Consider the following 27,087-nt stretch of genomic DNA (forward strand, 5'->3'; position numbering starts at 1 on the left):
CTGGAACAGGATTTGTTTTAGTGAAACCAAATTAAAAGAGGGTTCTCATTATTTCCTGTGCATCTTGATCATTTATGTATTTTGGATTTTCCAACATAGTTAAAATGGCCAATTGGGGGGGGGGGGGGAATATGTAGCTCGCATGGGTGAAATTGACAAGGGCAAAGGATATTTCTTATAACACGGACAGCTCACAGCTATAGCTTTCTTATATTTTGTCCTGCAGCATTTAGACTGGCGCTTTGACAATCACAAGATGAGCATTTTGATAGCAAAAGCAGATCTGATCACAATATTAGCTATTTAAGGTCTGTTCCTTTTATCTGGATAACGAGATGGTAGTAGACTATGTCTTTTTTAAAAAAGCACCAGCTCTTGAGTGTGCATGTTTTCATCATTTCTAACGTTGACAACTACAAAAATAATGTTATGTGGCACCTAGGAGCTGCTCGGAATGGCACTACTTTAAATATTGCTTTTAAAACACGACACTCCGGCAGCGCAAACTGCAGAAAGCCAAGCAACATTTGTCCTAATGCTAGGACCTTCACCCTGGGGGACCTCCGTTCCATTTACTTTTAGAAAGACCGTTATGCTCTGGAGATGTTGCTCCAAGGATTTCAGCTTCCAATGGGCCCTTGAGGCAACGTCTCTTTTCTCCAGCTGCTCAGCCGATTGTAAATACATAATGCATTCAAATGACCTGAAAGCTCCCACTGTGTGTCTGTTCTGGCATCCTAACCTCCACACTGACATCAAGGTTCTGATCCCAAAATATATTGCTATCTAAATAGAAGCCTCTCTGAAGGGATGTTTCATAAGCAAAAGCACATTTGTGGCAAAGGCCAAGGTCAGCCTGGACAGGAGAAACAGGGAAGCTTCTTCATCTCCCCACTATGCACGTCCCTCGGCCCATTCTTCATCTGCCGCTGTCATCTCCCAATGGCAGACTGTACGTTTTGCCCTTCATCCTCTAATTGAATTAATAATTACTTCCTTTTACTAGTCCCCTTATGGCTGATCACAGGAGAATAACACATTTACAGGAAGGATGGGGAAATATTATTACTTTGTTAGTATTTGCATTATTCACAACAGCAGCTTAGAACTTGGATAATACCAGTGGGAGCTGCAACAAAATGTTGCAGCACAGAGTGCTCCCTGTTCAGGATTCCAGTTACTCCATTCCATTTTCCCAGGGTTTTGTGGTGGGGGTGGGTGTAGCACCCAACTGTCAGTCAGCTCTCCATGGCCATTCAACCATTCATTATAGTTTCCTCCCCGTCCCATAGACTTTTGGTACACTTGCAATTTCCCCAAAGCCTCCACATTCTTCCCTTTAGTGTGCAAATAGCGCAATCTTGGCTAACATAAGTAATAGCACTGAGAATCCAAACACCAGAAATAGAAAGAATGATATGTAAAGCCTATAACATATTCCATCTTCATCAGCCTCACAACAGCCCTGGAAGATAGGCAAATCTTGCCTCCATGTTGCAAATGCAGGGAGCAGGGGTGAGGTTAAGGAGCCAGTGCTTGCCAAAGACTATCAAGTGGCCAAGATGACAATTCACATCCTTACAAACTCAGTTAATTCAGAAATAAGTCCCTTGAATTGTTTCCAAGGAAATATGCCTAGGACCAGTCAGGTTGCAGGCCTCTGCCCTACCCCAGCTGAGTCTACTTTTGGATACCAGCTTAGCACTAGGCTTCAGCCTTTTCCAAATCTGCTGCTAGGATGGCTAAGCAATGGCTTTGATAACAGTTTCATTTGGAAGAGAAATGTGACTTTCTCGAGAGGGGTGGGTGGGTAAGAAAGTGGGACTTTAATTTGTGTGTGATGTTTTGCTTCATGTTCCACAATATACTTTTAGTACTTTGTGGTCTGAACACTGAGCAGATGTGATTTAAGAGTGGAAAATTAGGAACACCCTTCTCTGAGTTTTTCCAGGCTGCCGAAATGCAAAGCTGGCTTTTAGTATATTATAGAAGTGCCAGTTCTGGTTTGGTGGGAATCCTTAAGGCATGGGACTAGGACAGGGGGAGAAGAGGAATTTATTCTGGCATCAGAATTATATCACCGAGATTCTACTGGCGCAACTGGTTCTCATGAGCTTCCTTGAGGTACAGCAGGCCTGGCACCAGCAACTGGCCAGAAATCAATCTTGCTTAGAGAAATGGTGGGCACCTCAGGCACTTTCCCCACAACCTTACTTACAAAATGAATTTGTCCAATCCTCTTTTAAAGCCACCCAAGCTGGCAGCCAGTACTTCCTTGCATCTCAGGGCCAAACCTCACTTTAAAGGCAATTGCACGCCATTAGGATGTTAACAGGGACGCAGGTGGCGCTGTGGGTTAAACCACAGAGCCTAGGACTTGCCAATCAGAAGGTCAGCGGTTCGAATCCCTGTGACGGGGTGAGCTCCCATTGCTCGGTCCCTGCTCCTGCCAACCTAGCAGTTCGAAAGCACATCAAAGTGCAAGTAGATAAATAGGTACCGCTCCGGCGGGAAGGTAAACGGCGTTTCCGTGCACTGCTCTGGTTCACCAGAAGCAGCTTAGTCATGCTGGCCACATGACCCGGAAGCTGTATGCCGGCTCCCTCGGCCAATAAAGCGAGATGAGTGCCGCAACCCCAGAGTTGGTCACGACTGGGCCTAATGGTCAGGGGTCCCTTTACCTTTAGGATGTTAACCTTTAGTCTACAGCAGGGATGTCCAACAGGTAGATCATGATCTACTGGTAGATTGTGGGGTGTACGTGGTAGATCGCAGTAGATCATTGGACCCGCCTCAAAAAAACTCAACAACTTTTGTAGATCACTGCCAGTTTTTTTATAGTCGGAGTAGATCTCAGTCTCATGAAAGTTGGACACACCTGTTCTACAGGTTTTGTCATATTTTAAAAAGAGAAATAGTAAGGAGCTGCAAGGTGCTGCAGTCTTGAGAGGGAGGTGGCAGGGCAAGATTAACCTCAAGATATCTGCATCAACTACTTTTACCCTTGCAGCAGGGAGAGAAACAATCTAAAGCTAAGCACTCCCTTCCCATCCATCCCCCAAACTGCAACTCCCAGTAGCTATTTTTTGCTAACACACACACCAAATTATACATGATTGCATTGTAGTGTAGCCCTCAAGGAAATTCCCAGTCAAGACTCCCAAAAGTCTCAACAAACTAAGCTTTCAGTTCAACTGGGAACAGGCCTTTTGTAAAAGCTAATGGGTTGTGATTGCCACACAGCAAGACCCAGAAAACTCAGCAGGCATGGCTAGCAACAACACAGTTTTCTTAATATCAAATCAATCCTTTCCTCTTCACTAATTTGATCCTTGGAGAAAGATAGAGAGACGAACAACACCAGGGATAGCAATTAATGTCCTCAGTCACATTTCCTCAGCAGGGGCATTTTTAAAAGTTTCCAAAGGTTGTGTATTGAACTGCTGTCGATGTCCAAAAAGAAACTCTGCCCAGATTCTTAGCTGCCTCTATTACTCAATGATTAGGGTTGTGCGGAAGATGCCTAGTTGCTTTGTCAGACTTTAAAGGTCAGGACTTGACATTAGAAGTTGCACATTAAACATACCCGGACTGTTAAAAAGGACTGGAAATGCAACATTTTGGATTTTGACTAACGGAACCTAGGGGTGTAGTCATCACTTAACAACCCTTCCTTGACCAAAATAAAAAATCGTAGCAAAGTACCTCTGGTGTTCTGTTCAAAAGAAGCTCTTTGGCTCTCTGTGTGTGCAACATAATATATAGTCAGGTTGTGAGAAACAAAGACATACACAACTGCACATAAAACTCCACACATGACAATCTGAACAAGGGATGGAGGAGAATTTTGTTTGGTTCTGACCTAATTCAACACTCCAGATTTACATGTGAATTGGAACACAACTATCAATCAGATCATTTTGAAATGAAAGGTCAGTTCAAAGAAAATGCACATTTTTTAGGTGAAATACACTGAAAAAGCTTACAAAGGGGGAGGAATGCATATGATGCATATTAAATGCAAATTAAAAGACAATCTAAATGCAAATCTTTCATGCATTTTATTCAATCTACCAAAAAAAGGGGGGTAGATTGAGTGGTTGCAAAAATGACAAAGAACAGAACATCTGCCCCTAATCTAAACTGAGACAAGCTCGTGGTACAGCTATCTGTCAGGTTCTTGGAAGTCTTGCTACAGAGAGCAAGAGAGGCTGTGTGTCACCAGAGAAAAAGAGGCCACAGTCTCAGACACTCATCTCAGAAATTTGTAGCTGCTGCATGTGGATTATCTACAGTAGCGCTAAAGATAATATCCCATTAGCCCTTGCTCCAGACTGCCAGTTTTCCCACTCAGATACATGATAATCTGAAGTGGCACACATTTTCCCAGTGGAAGAAAATGTGAAAAATAATTCCAGAGCTTGCTCAAAAAATGTACCATTTATTTCACTTAGTTCTACACTGTTCCTGAAGGGGGGATAGAGCACTCAAGAGCAGACTAATTGAGGTTAATAGACATGACTAATTGAGACTCATTAATTTCAGTGGGTCTACTCTGAGTAGAATTTCGCTGGGTATTACCCATTATTTCAACAGATATTAATGAATATTCAAATATACCGGACTTTAAAAAATAAATCACAAACTGATGTTGAAATGTGTAGAACTGAATCTTAGGAGAGAAAAAAGAAACAGAAAGAAACACAAAGTGGACAGATTCGTGCACCCAAATTCCAAGTTGGGGAAACCCTCATTGCACTATTAAGGCTACCTGGCCCCTAGAATAACTGATCTTTTGCACCGCGACAGTTACAAAATAAACATATTTGACTAATTTGCCTCAACTCACAATGTGTCCAAGTATGTGATACATGGTCTACAGCTACAGGGAAACAGTTAATTTCCCTAACGTCTAAAATATCCCGTTTCATTTACAAATAATAATTAATGACACTGTACTGTGACTAAGGTAATAATATATCATCACATGGATTGCAGCTTTCTTCTCCAGTCTGCATGCATTACAGACAATAATGCTGAACTGGGGCATCTCCTGAGGGCTTCCCCCCACCTCCTATGACATGAAAAAGTGATTTATTTATTTTTAAAGCACTACATTAACAGCGGCTGCACTGAAGATGAGGCGGGAGGCTTATTGCATAGAGAACATAGGAAGTTGCCTTATACCAAGTCACACCATTGGCCCATCCAGTTCAGTACTGTCTACACTGATTGGCAGCGGCTCTGCAGGGTTTCAGATGTGGTGCACTGGAGGTGCCAGGGATTGAATCTGCAGCCTTCTGCATAGGAAGCAGGTGCTCTACCCTGAGGTATGGCTCTTCCTCTGGAGGAGTGGGAAGCCACCCTGGGGTGGGGAGAATTGCTGGTTTGCTCTGGTATAGGATGGTGATGATGATGATGATGCGATTCCATTTTTATTTTGCCCTTCCTCCAAGTCACAGGAGTGAGGAAAGAGAGTGTATGAATTCAGCAGCACTTAGTCCCTCTCCTCCCCATCCCCTGGTTGCTATTTTGTTAATGTAGCTAACACTGTTTTATAGATTATGAACAAATTATAGGATTGTGAATCCTATATGACTTCTGTTGTAATTGTGCTGTTTAGCTTATTTTTAGGGGTTTGGGGTTTTTTGGGTTTTGTTAATAGTGTTTGACAGATTGTACAGTCATACCTCGGGTTACAGACGCTTCGGGTTGTGTGATTTTGGGTGACGCACCGCGCCATACCCAGAAGTACCGGAATGGGTTACTTCCGGGTTTCGGCGCTTGCGCATGTGCAGAAGCACCGAATCGCAACCCGCGAGTGTGCAGACTCAGCACTGCAGGTTGTGGATGCTGTGGGTTGCGAACGTGCTTCCCGCACAGATCACTTTCGCAACCCGAGCGTCCACTGTAATTGTTTTACTGACGATTTGCAATTGTTTCACTGATGATTTGTTAATTATGCTATATAATTTACGTTGCATTTGTGATGCTCTATTATGTTGTAGTTATTTATTGTTTGCAAGCCACTTTGCAAATCATGTGAGTGAAAAGCAGAATAGTAATACAATAAATCAAATCAATCAAATTCTAGGAGCTGAGAGTAGTACACATGGCACATTTCCCCAACAAAACTAGGCATTGTGACTGAGTGGGGATAAAACCTAAGGAGTCCCATTTGAAGTCCAGCACAGTTTACATCACACTGGCTCTGTTACACAGGAGATATATGCTGCAGAACTGGAATGCAAGGGTGCATCATATGGCTTGGCCAAAGTTCAGCGCTCTTAACTCCCATTGATTTCAATGGGACATTTAAGCCTATGGTTCACTTTTTCCAAATTAGCTCAACTGAGGCAGGAGGAGTAGTTTATTCAATGATGGCAGGGGAGAGCTTTGTTGATATTTACCAAGCTTCATGTAATTTTTGAAATAGAATTAAGGGCTTAGTTCAAAGGTCAGTTGAATATCCTTCTTTCTACTGGTTCTATAAGTTCAAGACTAAACCTAGAAAACCTATGTCTGGCCACACTTGTCCATGCCTTGGTAACCTCCAGAACGGATCATTTTCCTGCACTTTATGTGGGGCTGCCCTTGAGGACAGTCAAAGAACAATAGCTGCGTGATGACCTAAAATGGGGCCTTTCCCATGACAGCACCCCAGCAACGCAACTCCCTCCTTTCTGAAGTATGACTGGCATCATCTGCCCATTTTTTGATGCCAAACATTTTTATTCTTCCAGGACCTTAATAGAGACTGATAAGAGATATTCTGTTGGACATACCTGCTTCTGTTTTGATAGCTTCTGCTGTAATTTTGTTAGAGCATACCTGCATCTTGATAATTGCTGTCACCTCTTGTTTTAGACTGTGTTTGATTGTAAATTGTTCTACTTTTAAAACTTTAGTTTTTAAATTGTTGTTATCCGGGAGAAAGATATAAATTTAAGCTAACAACAATACCAGCAGCAACAACATTGTCAACATAAATACTGCCAGTACCATTCAAAAGTAGAGTGCGCAGTGGCAGTATGGAATGCAATTTATTCTTTTGACAGCTGAGGTGCAATTATTTCAGAATAATTCTAGTCCTGACAATTTACTTAATTACCCTACAGTGTGTGTGTGTGTGTGTGTGTGTGTGTGTGTGTGTGTGTGTAAATTCTACAGCTGAACATGCAAATAGGCCTTGCATTTGCGTTGTCAATTCTGTTGTCAGTGGCCATTTCCTACCACCAGGTAGCTCTAGTTTTGAGCCCCATCATTTCCACACCCACCTTTCAAAAAGAAAAAAAGGAATCAGTATTCAGCTTGAAGAGGTTCCACAGAAAATGAATGGAAACCATGACACTATAGTATCTTCCTTTAAATATATATACAGTGGTGCCTCGCAAGACGAAAATAATCCGTTCCGCGAGTCTCTTCGTCTAGCGGTTTTTTCGTCTTGCGAAGCAACCCTATTAGCGGCTTAGCGGATTAGCGCTATTAGCGGTTTAGCGGCTTAGCAGCTATTAAAGGCTTAGCGGCTTAGCGGCTAAAAGGCTATTAGCGGCTTAGAAAAGGGGGGGAGCGAAAAAATTGCAAGACTCGCAAGACGTTTTCGTCTTGCGAAGCAAGCCCATAGGGAAATTCGTCTTGCAAAGCGCATCGAAAAACGGAAAACCCTTTCGTCTAGCGATTTTTTCGTCTTGCAAGGCATTCATCTTGCGGGGCACCACTGTATTTGGATTCCATTTTATTGCACTTCCTGAACAAGTTTGTACAAAGCCAGAGCATCCCAAATTCTAAATCTACTGTTATTTAGGAGGTTGTGTGGGAGAATCCCAGCTACATGTCGTACACAACTTTGATGCTGTATACAGTCGCATATGAAGTTCTTTATGCCAGAAGGTAAGGTCATTAGGTTCAAACTGAAGCCATTTCTTACAGGTTCACATTTATTTTCTCTAAAAGATGCAGGAATGTTTCCTTGCCAAAATGTATGTCTGTATGTGCTCAGATAAGAGGTCAGCAAACTTTTTCAGCAGGCGGATGGTCCACTGACCCTCAGAACTTGTGGGGGGCCGGACTATATTGGGGGGGGGATGAACGAATTCCTATGCCCCACAAATAACCTAGAGATGCATTTTAAATAAAAGGACACATTCTACTCATGTAAAAACACACTGATTCCCAGACCATCCGCGGACCGGATTTAGAAGGCGATTGGGCCAGATCCAGTCCCCGGGCCTTAGTTTGCCTACCCATGGTTCAGATTATAGACTGCATAAAACCATTAAAAAAACCCAAACTACCCCCTTTTAAAATTAGTTCATAAAGTGGCATAGAAGGAAGAGTCATCACTATGTCACTAGCCAATAGATGTTTGGGACACTCATGAAGCGAGGAACATAGAAACATACCATTGGTTCATCAAGCTGAGTATAGCTTACGCAACAGGGAACCTCTGGTCCTCCATGTGTTGCGGTATTTCAGCTCCTATCCACCCCACTCAGCTTGGCCAACAGTCAGGGCTGATGGGAGATGTTGTTCAGCAACATTTGAAGGGCCACAAGGTCCTAATCACTTGTCTACATTGGTTGGCAGTAGTTCTCCATGGTGTAAAACTGAGCCTTACCTGGAAATGCCAGAGATTTAACCTGGGACTTTATTATGACTTTATCGTGTGCTCTGCAACTGAGCTACAGCTTTTCTTCCAGCACCCCACCCGCAGCAGGCATTTAGGTTGACATCCCATTCTCCCACTAATAAAGGCACACTGTTTGGTAATGCCGTTTCTCCACAGAAGTTGTACTACACGCGGAAAGACATCTGGATCCCCCCACAACTGAACAACTGTGCATTTATTGCACAATAAAAAAACATCGTCTGGAAAATCCCTTAGAGTAATATCAATTAATTCCTCTCCTGTTGGACGCCTGCTGCTCTGACAGGCAGTAATTAGACATACTGCTATAATTTTGCAGGTTGCTTCTGGAAGCAGAATGAAATAACTAGGGGTTGGCATTGTACATCAGGCTGTTTCTATTAACTCTCTGTTCTGTTTCTTTACGCTTGATGAGCTTTTACACATGAGCAATCAGTGCCTTCAACTATACTGATTAAGATTATGAGCTGCTTGTGTTTACTGTTTGTAGTTTCATCAGGCTCCAGAGATGGGCACAGTAGGTAGGCCTCTTTTTATCTGTTTTTATAGAGTCACACACTGCAGTTTCACTCATTAATAATCACATTCTGGGTGGAAAAGAGAAAGCATTTAAGGTGGATTATCATAAATATGAACACTGTTCAATATGAGTTAAGTAACTGCATTCTAATATACACACTGAGAGAGCAAATATTCATGTATTACAGCTGTTGTTAAACAGGAGTCATTTTGATTACTGCAGTGCAGGGTTCCTCAGCACAGTACATGTGGGCACCAATATGCCTGCCAGCACTTCCTATGGCACCCACAACAAGCTCTCAGTAAATATTCCCTCAAAGATCAACTATGTATGAGAGACTGCTGTTCCTGCTCAGTTTTTGTTTTCACTGTCTCGGATTCTCATACACATCCCCATGGCAGCCATTTTGCTTTATACCACACACACACACCCTAACAGCAGCCATTTTGCTACTAGCACCCATGGCACCACTTCAACATTCCAAGTTTGCCCATTGGCTCCAAAAGGTTGGCAGTCCCAGCTGTATATCATGGTATTTACATGGCCAGAAGAAAAGGGAAGAGTCATAGGAGAAGGACACCAAATATAAAACCAGTTGCTACTTACATTACTCCATTTCTGGTTTCACATTTTTCTTAGCAAACATAGTAAGCTTCTGATATTCTTTTACTGTGGTATTCTTCTACAGGGGGTCAGGTAGAGTATAACTCTGCTAATTCAAGTGCATCTAGCCTTTTCAGTGTCACGAACTATCTTTACAATATGAGCAATCTGGGTAGGCAAGAACTACCCAGATCTTGCCACCAACTTATCCTGTCCCGTCCCAATGAATGAAGCCCTACTATAGGGCATGAATTGCTGCTTTGTTTTTAGCTCTTAGCTCAATCCCCAGGCTGATTCTGGTCCTCCATATCCAAATCCAAAGGCTCTGTCACTTTTTGAAGCCCACACAGAAGCAAAAGTGAACCTGGATATTGGTGACCATTGATACTGGTATGTGACACTTAATCTTAGGTAAGTCCCACTAGACATTATAGGATTTGCTTCTAAGTAGAATTACACAGAATTGTACTGTAGGTCTTCCATCTTCTGATTACTGAGTACTCACAGTTGAACAGGTGTACAGTTTCCATCTCACAACTTCCATTTAGAAGTATTATGTATAAGTTTATGTCATTCAGCATGGAAGTCCCATTTGCACTGGCTGACTCTCCCATGCAAACTACAAATGCAATTCTACATTGATTAACGATGAACATGCTTTGTGTAAAACTGTCCAAAGCTCCAAGTCCCTTAGTCAATTTTATCATGGAATTAAAGAGCTATTATTCCTGGAGCCCTGATTTTTTTCTATCACAGATCTATGAAGCAGAGCTCTCTGTCTCACTAAGCACTAGGTTTAGCAGCCAGCAGTTGGAGGGTGAACAACTGGGATTTAAGACAGCTGAGGCAAAGCAAGCATGTGTGATTGCTAGTTGTAACTGAATGTGGTTAAACTTTGTTGAAATCAATACATCTCAGCACATCAACCCTGAAATAACAAAGCATCAAACGGCTTCAGTTACGACCCACAATTCTTGGATCTATTTATCAATTCCGTCAGATGGATGGACAGACAATGCCTTTAAGCAAGGCAGCCTCCCAGCAATTTGGCTCCTTAATGAGCAGAAAGACACATTTTGAAAAAGAAGGTTGAAAAAGTGAAATCACAATGAACCAAGAAAAGAATGAGAGTGCAGGCCTTTGAGATTAGCAAAGTCACAACACAAAAACATTTAGAGGAGAGGTGAATAATCTTTGGCCCTCCAGATGTCATTGGATTCGAACTCCCACTGGCCCCAACAAACATGGCCCATGGACAAGGATGACAGTTTCTATAGTTCCCATTATCACTGTCTTTCAGTGAACATGTACAAGTCAAGGACACAACCTGTTCCTGTAATGCTACACCTCCCATGGATGTTCACTGAATGCAAAAAGAACATATGAAAAGTGCTCCTCTCTGAACTGTTATGCCAACTCTCTGCACTAGCACTTGATCCAATGATGCCATTTATGTGAAGACTTTCTCTTTGACTTCAATGCTGGGGATAGTTCAACAGGCACAAAGGGAAGAGTTGCACTGAAGTCGCTGTTGGAGCCACTGTGTGGGTAGAAGCTCCATGCATATATCAAGTTAACTGTGTGACATGAAGCAGGAAAGCAGGAGAAGATACACTCACCAGACGGAGCTTAGCTATGGCTTAGCTGTGGTTAGCAGAAACCAACCAACTTCAAACCATTGTTTCTTATGAAGCCTGTTTCCACTAAATATACTTAAGCTAACCAGAGTTTAGTAACACTAAACTGTGTTTAATGTAAAATGGAAGTTTTTCTTAGCCTTACCAGATGACCAAGGAGGGAGGACTCTGTTAAGCCCCAAACTCATCCTAGTAACACTAAACCATGGACTTATGTTATGAATGAACTGGGCCAATAACTCAGCAACAAACCTAAGAGAATCATTTTTTTAAAAAAAATATCCAAATACAGTGATATCTCAGATTACAAACGCATCAGGTTACAGACTCCACTAACCCAGAAATAGTACCTCGGGTTAAGAACTTTGCTTCAGGATGAGAACAGAAATAGCGCGGCGGTGGCACAGGAGGCCCCATTAGCTAAAGTGGTACATCAGGTTAAGAACAGTTTCATGTTGAGCACGGACCTCCAGAACGAATTAAGTTCTTAACCCGAGGTACCACTGTACATAAAAAGGATGTTTAAATTTGTATGCAAAGGTAGCATCCATACTATCCAATTAGGATCCTTCCTGCATAGGAAAACAGGATCAAGACCCTTCTTGAAGAAGGGTAGTAATTTTCTTTCCTATTACCCTGCCAAGTCTTGTCACTAATTGCTTATGATTTGGTTCTGTTTTCAACTGCAATGAAAGGATCAGTGACACCCACAGATGTGCTCAAGCCTCAAATATGTTGTTGGCAAATTTTGAACCTTGGTTGACTTAAGCTCTGTGGGCTGGTTGGTAATTAACTTATTTTTAGCCCAGTGAATCCCTACAAGGCCACACAAATTACAAGATGCTGCAGTGTGTTGCTTTTCTAAGAATACACTTTGCAAATACAAGGGGAAGTTTGGTTCTTTCATCCAGTTAATCCTGACTTCTGTCTAGTGCTACCAGACATATATTCATTGACCCTTCCTCCTGCCAGCCACAGCTGGGAGGGAGATGGAATACAGTAGCTGTCTTGGTGTTGCATTCTGCTGTGGGTGACTTTCCCCATACACCATGTGAGTGTGTTCAACCTATAAATAGATTTTAAACACTCAATTCCATGCATGAGATATCCGTAGGTAGACAGGGGGAATACAACATGGCAACATCCAGTTCATATTAAACCAAACACTGGACACCATAAGGACCTGACATTAACACAATGTTAACATGCTTTTAGTGATGTTTTATCAAAGTTACTGTAATTTCCTATATTTTTATGAAAATTGTAGTCCATAAAAATATATGGGTGGGATTCAACTAATGAGCTCTGCACAAGGACATCTGCTTCTGCTATGGGCCTTTCCTGGCCTCCTCCCTCCATGTGCCACTCATGCTCCCCAAAATTTAATTCCTCCCTACATTTATCTAAATCACCACAAAGAAATGCGGACCAAGCAGGGATGGGCAAATCTATTTTCTGGTCCATGTCATATCTGTTTATTTTTTACCCAAAATTCCAATCCACAACCCAATTATGTTGTCACAAAATTTGGAGAATATTTATTTATTTAGTAAGTGAAATTACTATTCCATCCTTCCAAAGGAACCTGAAATGTGAAAAGCAAAGTTGCAGTCCACATATTAAGCCCAAGAAGTGCAGAAACAGCTGGAGCATCCCTAGGATCCAGGCATCCCCTTCCCTTCAGTACCTGCAACCTCCAGGGTTTAATAATGGGGATCCTTTGCTGTCGCTTGAGGCCCAGCTGGACTCGGTGGTCCGGAGTGCCTTCCATCAGCTTCGGCTGGTGGCCCAGCTACGCCCCTATCTGGACAGGGATCACCTAACTACTGTTGTCTATGCTCTGGTTACCTCAAGGTTAGATTACTGCAATGCATTATACGTAGGGCTGCCTCTGAAGACGGTTCAGAAACTTCAGCTGGTGCAGAACTCAGCAGCCAGGTTGCTCACCAGAACTAGACAGTTTGAGCATATTACACTGATCCTGGTCCAACTGCACTGGCTACCAATTAGTTTCCGGGCCCAATTCAAAGTGCTGGTTTTGACCTGCAAAGCCTTAAACGTCTCAGGACTGCAATACCTTAAGGACTGCCTCTTCCCATATGAACCTACCCGGACCCTGAGATCATCTTCTGAGGCTCTTCTTCGTGTGCCTCCTTCTCAAGAGGTCAGGAGGGTGGCAACACGAGAACAGGTCTTCTCTGCAGTGGCTCCCCATCTGTGGAATGCTCTCCCTAGGGAAGTTTGCCTGGTGCCTCCACTATACATCTTTAGGTGCCAGGCAAATGCAGTCCTCTTCAACCAGGCCTTTGCCTGACCTAACATCCTATACCCTTTTTAAAATGCTGGCTCTCTTTGGGGAGGGGGCATAATCTGGTTTTTGTTTTGATGGTGGCGCTGTGGGTTAAACTACAGAGCCTAGGGCTTGCCGATCAGAAGGTCGGTGGTTCGAATCCCTGCAACGGGGTGAGCTCCCGTTGCTCGGTCCCTGGGATTTTGCTTTGGTTTTAATTTTGTGGGACATTATTCAAAGAGCTTTACCGCTTGCTCCTGTTAATCTTATAAAGAAGACTTCGGGTGGGGTGGGGGAGATTTCCCAAATGATCTTTCATGCCATAAATTGCATTACTTCTCATGCAATTAATGCATAGTTCTTCTTAACAATACCTGATATCTATACAGACAGTTTTCCATGTTTCCCAAAACTTATCTTCATACGCACGAGAGGGGGCAAGGAGTTGTTGCTACTGCTTGCCCTTCTCCAGCTTTTAAAAAATGCATCTCCTTGGCCATGTCAAGGCTAGAACGGGGAGACATTCTAGATAATTGGAAGGGAAGCAGCTGCAGTTCATTGGTATGCTGATCTGTCCCCAAATCCTACTTCCCATTGCTGAGGCCTCTTTCCTTCCTCCTCGCTGTACCCTTGGCTAAAAATCATGGTGAAAGAGGAGAGGCAGAGATAGGGCAAAGGAGTGGATTCAGTTGGGCGGCTGCCCAACGTCTTGCAACCACTCTTCCTCTTCCGAGCTCAGGTGCTCATGCGGCAACAGCAAGCTGGAAAGTACAGCCTGCATGAGAGGGTCTAGCTGAGCAGGAAGATCTGCATGGCGTTCCCCAGATGATGCCAGACTCAAACACCACCTGTCATTTAATGACAAAGTGCTGACAAAAATCAGCTAAGTTTTTCTGCGAATTGTGGAAGAACTGTATTAAACCGCACAACTGAGGCAACAACAGGGCCATTCAAGGCGGCAGCCTATGATCACCTCACTTCACCTCTCTCCTCCACCCAGTAGCTCTCTTGCTATTTTCACTCCTCTGAAGTGATCTGTGAATGTCAACAGGACAGCGTCTGCTGGAATATTGCTCTGTCATGCCCTTCATGCATAGACATATACAGTGCAAACTCTATCCAAAAAGGCGGATGGATGTTAGGCTGAGTCAATCTCTCTTCTTCTTCTTCTTCCTCTCCCCCCACACTCGCTCCTTCTCCAACTCTCCCCCCTTCCTTTAATGCACTACGAACAGAAGATGCCAGTGTACTGATGGAAATTCTTCATGTGTGAAAAACGTCATCTGCTTAGTTCAACAGTGGCTGTGAGAAATTCTGGCCTTATTCAAACATTGACTCTGTGCTTGGCTCCCTCAAAGAGGAAGACGCTGAAGGAATTCTAATGCAGAGGGCTTGGTAAAGATGAGGGATGAGGAATAAATTTGATTCAGTTTGCATCTAAGTGTGAACCTACCCAATTTGCACTTTCCGGAACAAGACGTGAACCAAAGCACAGGCATCCACCAAAATTTGCACTTTTCTGAATTGTGCAATGCAGTTCCTCAGACAAATAGTGTGTGCATAAGTGCATATACTTAGGGTGTATATTGCATTACAAAAAAATGCTTTGCAAACAATGCATATAATAGGCATAATTGCATACAAAAAAAATGTGTCTATTGGAAGAAATTAAAACAAAACTGCTGATGAATTTTCATGAGGTCTTCTTTAAAAATTGCGAACTGATGAGGAAACATTGAGAACCAAACTTAAGATTAGAAAAATGAGAAACTGGGAGAAATTGAAATTGACATACAGTAGTCACCTGTCCCTGGTCAAGATATACCTGGAAAGGAGGAAAAGAAGGAAGCCATACAGCAGAGAACTGTGTTCCCTACTTGTAGCAGGTCAGGAAGCTTTTGCATCTACCCAGCTTGCAAAGAGACTGGAATTAAGGCCTTTTTAATGTGTTTGTATGTTCTTATCTTCCTTCATGACCTTTGGCAATGGGAACAGAAAAGTCACAAGCACATATTGAATGTTTCCCAGCAAACCCCAGAGGCGATAAGTCAGAGCGGTTAAAGCTTACTTTCCTCACCAGTCATTCCCTGAAAGCGTTCTAAGGTTTTATTATTTCCCCTTTTGGCAGGCTTACTTTCTTCCTGTTGAAAGTTTTATGTACACTTTCCAGTTAGCAACACAGAGCCCAACTTGCTCGTGTCAATAAATGCTGTTCCTCGGACTTCCTCGGACTCAGAATAAAAATGGAAACTAACCTGAGTTCATTTTAGAAGCAGAAAGCAAGGCAAAGGCATATTGAGAACAATTTTGACATTCTCATGTCACAGCCAACACGTATCTCTCAAATGTCACTAGTCCCCTCTAAAAATTCCTGCTTAATCAGTGGGAACCCATTTTGCAAGCCCCACAGTGATTCTTTCCATCACCAAGTAGCATTTGAAATATTTAGTGGCTTGTTAAATCTAATGAGTGAGATTTATTAAGAGTCACTTCCCTTAATAGCTGCCCGCGTTTCACAAAATGTTATTCATTAAGGTATAAATATGAAATAGGCAGCTGTTAAACCTTAATAACTATGTTTAATAGCTGGGCTGGCATTTCCCACCCTCTGCAATGGCAATACTTCCTCTCCACTGCTAGCAGGAAATGCTACTCTCCAAGGTATCATTAACTTATTTAAAATATTTTTACCCCCTGCTTAATCTGAAGATATCATGGAGGTAACAATAGTTCAATAAAATAACAAAATACATCACTAAATATCAAATCACAGAATGGACCTCTTTCTCAGCAGGGTATCATCAACAATATCAGAAAAACCATGTTTCGTCCCCTAAATCACAACTGATGGCTACATGTCAGCGAACAAAGGCTTCAGACATACTTTAAAAATGGATTCCTATAGTAACATTTCAAAGCATACTGGAAACAGGAATCAACCTCGTGTTGAAACAAAGCCAGTCATGGTGTTTTCTGGGTTCCCTCTCCATTTGAACAGAGATCATTATTCATGAGAGCCAGTGTGATGTAATGGCTAGAGGGCTGGATTAAGATCAGAGTTCAAATGCCCATTCAGCCACGAAAGCTCACTGGGTGACCTCGGGCCACTCACTGCCTCTCAGTCTAACCTACCTTATAAAGGTAGTGCTCAAACATTGCTGGGGTGGGGGGAGCTGTTAAACTGACTTCTGACTCACAAGTAACCCAACCAAAATTAGCCAGCATGGGATGAATGGGTGAAAGGCTAGAGCTGTTAAGAGGCTGCAAGTCTCCAGAATAATAATAATAATAATAATAATAATAATATTATTATTATTATTATTATTATTATTATTATTATTATTATTGCCGTGGGCCACACATATCTGCAACATTTTGGTTACCTGCAATTGCTTCCAAACAATATCAGGAAAGGGGAAAAGAAAAGCAACATTAAAAGTCTTAAGGTGTTCCACAGTGTGTGCGCCTATGCGTTATCTCTTCTCTATTTCCCTATCCACAGGAGATGAGAATTCACTAGAGCTCTCAGATAAGCGAAATAACTTTGCAAGGAAAGTGCGCAGCTTCTCTGCCGCCTTAATGCACTCCACCAGGAAGCCAGGCTATTCATCAGGAAAATAACGGAACAGCGTGTGTGGGATGTGTGAAGAAGTGAAGCTACAGCGCTAGGACACTGACCTGGGTTGGATTGTACAGTTCCTGCAGTGGGCTCCTCGACCCCTTCCGGCAGCAGATGTCCATTCCAAATGGATTCCTACGTATTACTGGCAGGAAATAAAGGGAAATTAGTCAGCTTTCCCAAATATTAAATGATTCTTAAAGCATAAATTAAAACAATTAGCATATTTCAGAAATGAGGCTGGATTTCTTTAAAAATAGTGATGAAAGAATTAACCATGAGGGTGGGTCTGATGGAGTGGGTAGGGTTCAGCTAACTAAACATAGCATTATTATAATTTGTTGTTATTGTTGTTGTTGATTAAAACACCTTCTTGTTCCAAAATGGAGCAGGCAGATTACTGGATAGGGTTCTGTTTATAACCCCCCATTTTAAAACAACAGCATTGGTTGCAGTTCCATCCACAGTGCTAAAGTCCTAGACAACTTTGCTCCCCCAAATCTAAAAGATCACCTCTTTTCCTACAGACCGTAGCGGGTGCTAAGATCAGCTTTTGGTAGTCTCACCACTCTCAGAAGATTTGGTACAGGTGGCGAGGAAGAGGGCTTTCTCTGTGGCACCCTAAATTGTGGAACTCCCACCCTACAGAGATGTGCCTGACGTCTTCACTATCCAGCTTTCATCACTGAAGGCCCACCTCCTTACCCTGGCCTTTGACAAGTGAAATACATACTTTTAGAACCCTATACTTGTGATTGTAATTTTTTAAAGAAACTGTTTTAATGTTGTTTTTAAATTGTAACCCACTTGGGGACCTTGGGGTGAAAAGGAGGTAATAAATCAGAACAAAGTAAAATAATTATAGTATTTTTAATACACTGCCAATAGATTTTTGTTTTTTAAAGCAGGCTCCGTGTTGATATATATATACATGTTTCCCAAAGAGAAACAATGAACAACATAATTGCATAGGTATTGGGATCAGCTGACTGTCACATAAGTGATTCTTATAGACTAGATTCAATTTGTAAAACACACTGAACTTTACCTAAGAATCTTCAGTCAGTTGAAAAGCAAGTGTCAGCTTTTAAATGCTGACCATCTTACAAGTGTTACCAGAGAAACTGCTAGTGTGAAGTAGGAAAACAGTAACCAGCTTCTATTCAATTATTTTTCACATTCTCAGCCATTTTTATCTAGGCTAACTTGTCACAAACCACTGGAAACTGCGAACACCTTCTTATCACCTCATTCACTTGCCAGAGCAAGGAGAATCCATCAATCACTCTGGTGCTCTGGAAGATGACATCATCACTCCTAGCCTTTAAAAAGTCCCAGAGACACTGCACCGTGAATCAAAACCAAAGGACCTACTCGACACAACAAGAGCTGGTGCATTCCTTTCTTTGTTTTTATAGGGCTTTTAGCGTAGTTTTACCATCTTTAGCTTCTTATATCTTCTAAAGAACACTTGCGAATCGTTCCCAATCGTCACCTAAAAGTAAATATTCCATCAGGCTGCAGCACTGGGAGGGATGAGAATCAGGGCAACTGTCTCAGCAATATTGCGAAACCAGCTCCACACCCTCAACTGTTTCCACCCCAGATGGTCATCGTAAGACATCCGTGGGTGCAGGATAGTTGGATCGACTCTGCCGTCACGCCCACCCTGTGCTGAGCTCCCTGGGCCTCCCCTCTCAGAAACGGGCAACAACACTCAGTGTTTGGAAGGAGGTGAGCAACGCCACGCCTCCTACTGCTACTGCTTTAAAGCCTTGATGGTGAACATAATAACTGGGCAGCCTCACGTAGCAGGAGAAGACGGTCCTTGAGACATTCAGATCCTGACCTTTAAAGGGCTTTAAAGGTTAGCGCCAGCTGCAGAAGCAATTACTTAAACAAATTGTGTCCTATCTAATGCTTATCATATTAAAATCTGTAAGAAAACTGCAAAACATCTCTGCAGAAGCGAAACAGAACATACATCTTTTTTTGTCTTGAAAGAAAAATAAATGTCTCTCTTTCTCTCCTAATCTAAATTGAAACATTAAAAAGGTAATTATCTACTGAAGGGACCTGCTGCTTTCCCCTCAAAGCAATGAGAAACTCCACAGTCTTGGTGGTATCTTGAGTAGTTCTAGTAAACAAACACACTAAATGATTTGATTTTCCTTCACCATTTAAAGTACTGGAGATTACCGTGGGCTGCAATTTTAATTAACTTCTGAGGATTTTTAGTCAAACAGCTCAATAGAGCAATTGCTTAAAATATTGAATGTTAAACACATGTAGGATACCAATTGATCTTCTGCATGCACAGATACAGGTATTTGGAAGAAGAAGAAGAAGAAGAAGAAGAAGAAGAAGAAGAAGAAGAAGAAGAAGAAGAAGAAGAAAGTTTTCCTCAAGAAAACATTGCATAACATCTTCAGGCTATGCCAGACTTGAGCTCCTAAACAAGTGTTAATTTGGAGCTTAAGACAGGGCTGAGTTTAAATGCCTTCCCTGATAGCACCACACTTTCTGCCTGCTGCAAAGCTGGATGGGGAATGTTTTAGTGGCAGCAGGACAAAAAGAGAAGACAGCAATTATGCTTCCCCTACCAGCAGCCTCCAGGGTGATCGCATGGAGCACTGCCCTCACTCTGATAGGCTTCAGCATAACCCCATGTCATCATTGCCATTAAGCCCATCAGCATGGGGGTCAGTGAGCAATAAACAAGCCAAAGCAAAAGAAAAGGTGAGCCAGGAGGCAGTTTGATGAAAACTTTCATTCCCTTCCCTCGTGCACAGCCATTCCACGCTAGACAGAAGGAGCAATAAAAATGGTTTCCTATCCTGGCTTGCAGAGCAGACACAAACCATACTTCGCCTGCTCTGATGAACCAGCAAACTATGATGTGCCTCCACTCAGGACCAGATGAATGGAACACATGAGTCTATGGCTTCTCCACTTATTCACAAAACACCAAACCATCGTTTGGTATTATGCCTGAACTGTCTCACATAAACCAAGGCAAGAAATAAGCAGAGCTCGAGCTCTTGGCAACATCACAAGAATGTAGTAACAGGGAGCTTACACGTTTTGAGGCAGGGCTTCAAATAAAGGAATGGATGTTCCCGAGTTTTGTATTATCTGGGGGAAGGGGAATTCTCTCTATTCTGCATAACGTGCATAATTCCATGCACTCATATTGCCTCTTATTGCCTTTGCTGTAAACTAGAATGATCAAAATGTAATAACCTTTCCTTATAGGGGATTTGCTCTCCCCAACTTGTAGAGAACGATGGGGATGGCAACTGGGGGAGGGCCAAGCTCATCCTCACTCCCCGCTCATGTGTTAAATCAGCAGGCCTGAATAGGGCTAGAGCTATTTGCACATTAGGCAAGGACAGATGCTTAGAGATGCCAAGAAATGTGCTTCTTAGCAACAGCAAGTTTTTTTATGCAAGGCTAGTTTGTGAATGCTATATAGCACAGTATACTGTTGAACAGTTGTTCATTTGGCTGACAAATGCACCTGTGCCAATGGCAAAGCAGTTTCCAAAAGAGCTTCTTGTCCTTTTCATCTGCTTCGAGATAAGATAACACCCTGTGGTGTTATATTGACACACCAGCTCACTAAAGGGCAAGGCTGATTTGCCCTTGTAGTGCTTGGTAGTCTGATCTACCTGTGGTTTTCTTCAAACATTTCCAATGAAAACTTTTTAATAAAGTTGAACCATAACTATAGTATAAGTTCCAAGCACACCTTGCATGCAAGAGATCAAGTCTTGGGCGGCTTGGCTAAGTCAAGACTAGAATTTGCTCTCTAGCTTTAAAAATATATTGAAGAGATGAGGGAACCTGTGGCCTGCCAGATGTTGCTGAACTACAGCTCCCACCATTCCTGACTATTGGCTATGCTGGTTGGGGCAGATGGGAGTTGAAGTCCAACAACCTCTTGAATGCCACAAGCTCCCCATGCTCAGTACATAGGCTCAGTTGGTACATTATGGGTAAGGAAGGTTAGCTACAGTGATAGGCCAGCAAACTAGAACTCGAAATTATGGTTTAAAGCAGGTTTGCAAGCCATGGTTTGTGGGATGGTTTTGATTTCCAAGCTGACAAAACTGTTAGTTTTGTCTATCACTCTGCACCTCACAGATGGGAGTAAAGTTATTAAGCTGAATACTAAGAGAACAGAAGCAGAAAAGCACATCTAAACACTGTTTAGCCAACTGTACATTTGGAAACTCCAATAGATGTTTGGGTTACAATAATGGACGGCATGTAGTTTGTTGTGAAGTTTGAAATGAGTCATGAAGTCTTGCTCTTTTATTGTACCCCTAAGAAATGATATGAAATTAAACCTAAACCTACAATACATGACCCATTCTGTTAGACAGATTTACTTTCAATGTGATGCTTATGAGGATTTCAGTACATTGATATTCCTTCCTTGAACCTGAAATCTGTGTCCAACCTTCACGGACATCAACTGAGCCAAAAATTGCACAGTCACAATGCTCAGCTGTGTTGGGCGAGCTGAAAGCCTATGCTTTACTTTGCTCCCCTCCCCCTCCCCACACCTCTTGCCAGTCACAACTACCTTTCATCTGCCACACTCCTAAGCCTTCCCCATAACCACTTCCTTCCATTCAATGTGAGTGGGAAGTGTGATATCTGGGGCCAACAAGCAACTAAAGGAGAAAGAAACTTGATCTTCATCTTCGCCAAACAAAGTCACATTTGAAAACCGAGGGCCTAGAATAGGGATGGGGAACCCGTGGCCCTCCAAATGTTGTTGGACTCCAGTTCCCATAATCTCTGTCCACTGAGAAGGCTGGCTGGGACTGATGGGAGTTGGAGTCCAACAGCACCTGGAAGGCCACAGGTTCCCCATCCCTGACCTAGTAAAATATAGACCTCTGAAGAACAGCAAAAGGACAAAGCTGCTTTCCATCATGTGAAATTTCAAAGGGATAGGTACATTTAAGTGATGAGTTCATCAATAGCCTTTCAGCAGACTGGACAACAGGAGAATACCATGAAAAAATCCCAGTGAAGATTGTGGTTTCTACCAACATGGGTGCAGAAACAACAGTTTGACCTTTAGAATGCCAGAGTCTCAAACTCCTCATCGGTATTTCCATTGAAGCACAGCACATGTTCAGATTTCCCAAATCTTTATGTGAATAGCAGCATCCGCTAGCTACTGGCTTTTTAATCTCCTTGGTAATGCTTTATTTACATTGTTTACGCTGTCCTAATTACTCCTTGTTTGTATCATAAACATAAACAAATATTGGTAATTTGCTTAAATTAACTGCATCTCATCTTACTTTTCTAAGGATATGTTAATATTTAATTTTTCATTACACAGATGCAAAACAAAGTGACAAAGCATCCTAATATCTGGTTGCTTAAAACTCATATACATGTCAGTTGCTGATTGTATCTGTGCTGAAGATGCCCATTTACATCTTGTTTGGGAGATGACATACATCCTCCAGTACAGCATTAAGAACATGGAAGAAATGGGACTGAAACACAATCAATTGGGGGGACGGGACTGTAAATGGTAACAAAAAAATCAAGCCATTCAAGTCAATGATGTTCTTAGCAGTGATTTCAGTGCATGTAACATGCAGTAGGTATTGTATCTGAAATCTAATGACAGTACAGTGGTACCTCGGGTTAAGTACTTAATTCGTTCCGGAGGTCTGTTCTTAACCTGAATCTGTGCTTAACCTGAAGAACCACTTTAGCTAATGGGGCCTCCTGCTGCCGCCGCACCACTGGAGCCCGATTTCTGTTCTTATCCTGAAGCAAAGTTCTTAACCTGAAGCACTATTTCTGGGTTAGCGGAGTCTGTAATCTGAAGCGTATGTAACCTGAAGCGTATGTAACCCGAGGTACCACTGTAGTTTAATAGGTTTAAGAGAACTGGATATAGTTCCTTTTGCATACCACTGTGTCCACATGCCATTTCTTTTGCCTCAATGTTCCCTCTGCCGAAACACTTTTCACAGGCTTTCGAAACAATAAAAAACCTGTAAAACCTATTCATCTGAGGCAAATCACTGTAGCCACAAGCAACAATCCCTTTTTAAAGCCACATTTGACACTCACCAGCTGTGTGCTGTGGCGCCACCACTGCAGATGGCCAGAGGACAGTACTGCAGCCGCCATTTCAGCAGGGATCATGTAACCCAAGGGGCCAATGAGGTTCTACTTGCTGGCTGCAGCCCAGATCATCAGTTTGAACAATTCATCTCTCAGACACGGACTGAATTCCCCCTCCCTTTCCTCCCTGCTTGACTGCCTGCTTGCCTCAAAACAAACCACCAGCCCTGCCACACAGCTTTCTTCCACAAAGCAACTTCATTTCCCCCTATGATTCATTAAGCACTATTTTTCTGGGACTCGCCAGGCTTTGAGGTTTGTTACATGCAGTCTAAGACTTCAGTCTTCCTATTTATCCCCTGTCTGGAAACTAAGCATGCTAGGAATTTATTACTAAATATCTGTCTAGCAGATTGTAGTTTGTTTTCATTTCAAGTCAAGAACAAGATAGGAAGATCGAAATCTGAAGTGTGTTTTCATTACAGTTTTTCCACAGGTGATATCTCTTGTTGGGCTCACGTCTACTGTGATAAAGAGCATACAATCTTCTTTGAGATGCCCGTTCAAATTTCTAGCATGTCCTTGTGCCTTAAAAAAAAAGTGTATATATGCACACTATTTACTCCATTGCCTTAAATGAAAAAAGAAAGGAAGTGGGATTGAATAATTGGTCTCTTCTGGTTCTTAGGAATCAGGAAACAGAAACTGTATCTGCTATGTATGCTAAAGTTACCTTTAAAAATCCATTTCTGGTACTGTATATTGGTTGGTACAATGCACAGAGAGCATTCTCTCTCCCCACCATTCACTTCAGGCTCGTTCCATATTGCTTCTTACCAGTACCAAGTTATTTCTTAGCCAGAGGGAACCACAAAAATATAAGAAAGTACAGAAGTCATAACTTTGAAGGTGGGTTTCTTTCTGAATTATTATCTGGGTATTTCAGTAGTCAGAAGTGGTGGGGAGGTTTGTATGAAGATTTATTTTATTTTTATTTTACAGGAGTAGCCGTGGGCAAGTCACCACCTCTGAAGCTAAGCTTTCCCTCCAGAGAGCTGTTAGGATATGTGATATGAGGAAGCCTAGAACACGGGAAGTGCTTGAGGAGATATTTAAGTGGAGGCTGAATGGGCAGCTGTCCAGGATGCTGTCACTGAAGATTCCTGTATGGAGCGAGAGCATCTCTAGGTTATTTGTGGGGCCTGCCTAGTGTTTTTACATTAGTAGAATGTGTGTTTTTATTTAAAATGCACCTCTGGGTTATTTGTGGGGCATAGGAATTTGTTCATCCCCCCCCCAAAAAAAAAATATATAGTCCAGCCCACCACATGGTCTGAGGGACGGTGGACTAGCGCACGGCTGAAAAAAGGTTGCTGACCCCTGTCCTAGCCCAACACTCAAACCTCCACACCACACCAGTTATAGTGGAGAACTGTGTAGATAAGTGTTTTGATATCAGAATAAGTCCTTGGTGACCATTTGCTTTTTAAGGATCCCATCTCAGTCTCCGAAATTGGGTGGAAAACCAGGTCTTTGCTGTAATCATCCTTAAAAAATAAATAAATCAGTTTGTGGCCTGCCTGCTCTGGCATGGAGCTTGCTCAAAAAGAGAAGAGAAGGAGGGCTTTAAAGAGAATAGCTGCTTTGGTGACCTATAATTTTAAAGGCATCAATCCAGAAGTGTGGTTAGAATGTGAAAAGGTCACTTGCTGCTGCTGCAGCTGCATCCTGGATCACAACATTTCAGGATCCCAAACAGATACACAGCTTGAATCAAACTGCAAGTCACTCCTGACAGAGTTTTACTAGAACAAAATTAAAGCAGCACAGTGTCAGGCATTCTCAGGAATTAAAAACGGGAATTGGCAGGGCAGGCCCGGCCCACCTATTAGGTGTGGCAAAACAGCCACCTCAGGCAGCAGAAGCCCCACAGCTGCCGCCGCCCCCAGAGACAGTGCCAGAGAAATGGTGTAGGCATCATCACAGATTTCCAGCGAGATCTTGCCAAAATATTGTGAGATACTGCCCGAAATCGGCACCAATGCCAGCACTGATTCTCTGCCAGTAGGTGGTGTGGCGCTAGTGGTGGCAGAGGCAGAGGTGATGGGATGGGCAGCATGGCAGAGCAGAGTGGCACTTCCTGTTTGGCCTGGGGAAGGGCATCGCTCAGGGATAGAAAGCACATCCTTTGCATGCAAAAGGACTATATGGTCACTTCAAACTACTCTCAGCCTTCAGAGGAAACATTGGCAGCCAAGCACTCACACGAGGCAAGGAAAGCTGCATTCAGGCTCCTCTTTTCAGAATGAATAAATTCAGCTTTGCATTTGTCAACAGCATGTGAACGGACTCTGATTGTTACTTGCATGCAAAGGGGATGCATCTGAGCTCCCCGCCTCCAGCACAAACAGGTATAGGCTCTGCTCTCCCTACCACTTGTAATCAGGGACTGGTGCATCATACCATGCCCTAGAGATTACCTGCTCAGTGTAGCTATTTCACTGCCTGCTGTACTTCTGTACTTGAGAACTAATCTCGATTTTGCTACTGTGTGACCTGAGTTTAGAAATGCTTTACACATACATAAAAAAAACACTAGTGGTTTGGGAGATGCAATTCAATAGCAATGAAACTGTACAACCCTTTGACACGTAATCATGCATCAATGATTTGGGGGGTTGTGGGGAAATGAATATTCCAAAGTTAGTATTTCATAGGTTCTTTGACAGGGCACACCATTGGAATTGGAAGCAGCTCGCCTCCCTTCGTGGAGTGTTATTTGCCATTTTACTGCTAGACTGCAGGCAACAGGTATTTGCTGTTTCTTTGTGTGTGTGTTTTAAGGTTGTCTTCACAATGAAAATTTGTGAAAACACAAAAGCTGCCTGTTGTGGTCTGGGAGTTGCCAGACATCCAGGAGGCTTTTGTTTTCAGATCAGACTCCAGATCAGACTTGTTGTTGTTGTTTAGTCGTGTCCAACTCTTTGTGACCCCATGGACCAGAGCACACCAGGCACTCCTGTCTTCCACTTCCTCCCGCAGTTTGGTCAAACTCAGCTTCATAGCTTCGAGAACACTGTCCAACCATCTCGTCCTCAGTTGTCCCCTTCTCCAAGTGCCCTCAATCTTTCCCAACATCAGGGTCTTTTCCAGGGAGTCTTCTCTTCTCATGAGGTGGCCAAAGTATTGGAGCCTCAGCTTCAGGATCTGTCCTTTCAAATGACCATTTCTCCATGTGAAAAAAGCACTCAGTGATCACCTTTACCATGTCAATCATGAACAGGTCTATAGATGTGCGTGTGTTGTCAAATTTAAAGAGAGGAGGCAGGGAAAAATAGAGAGAGAAAGAGAGTTTGTTTTTTAAAGAAAATAAAGAACCTCCTTTCCAAAAAAATTGCCTTTAGTAGGATATTTCTGAATAAAAGTAAATCCCTAACTCCTAATTACCATTGAAGAAGATTCACACTGAAACATTCTGGGCTTTTGGATCAAATTTCATACTGCCCCATACAGAACTGTTTCAGATTTATTTTGTTTATGTGGGGTGCCCTACTGTTTTCCACCCCATTATGAGAAACCTTGTTATAACACCATATAAAATAAACAACATTTTTTATTGCTTTATCATAAACATGTGGACAAGCTAACACATAACCATACAAA

General features: G+C 42.5%; 1 protein-coding gene across 5 annotated transcripts in view; it reads right to left on the minus strand.

Moving 5' to 3' along the window:
• Nucleotides 1-27,087, minus strand: part of CHST11 (carbohydrate sulfotransferase 11) — a 187,681-nt gene that overhangs the window by 99,848 nt on the left and 60,746 nt on the right. For 4 of the 5 annotated variants that reach the window (XM_053406363.1, XM_053406362.1, XM_053406365.1 and 1 more), the window contains one exon: nt 17,376-17,461. In XM_053406363.1, the coding sequence (XP_053262338.1) occupies nt 17,376-17,461 (86 nt within the window). Of the gene's footprint in view, nt 1-17,375; nt 17,462-23,430; nt 23,913-27,087 lie in introns of those variants that run through there. The other variant, XM_053406367.1, reaches the window with a different exon arrangement.

This window comes from Podarcis raffonei, chromosome 10, assembly GCF_027172205.1.
Source record: "Podarcis raffonei isolate rPodRaf1 chromosome 10, rPodRaf1.pri, whole genome shotgun sequence".
Classification (NCBI taxonomy): Eukaryota; Metazoa; Chordata; class Lepidosauria; order Squamata; family Lacertidae; genus Podarcis; species Podarcis raffonei.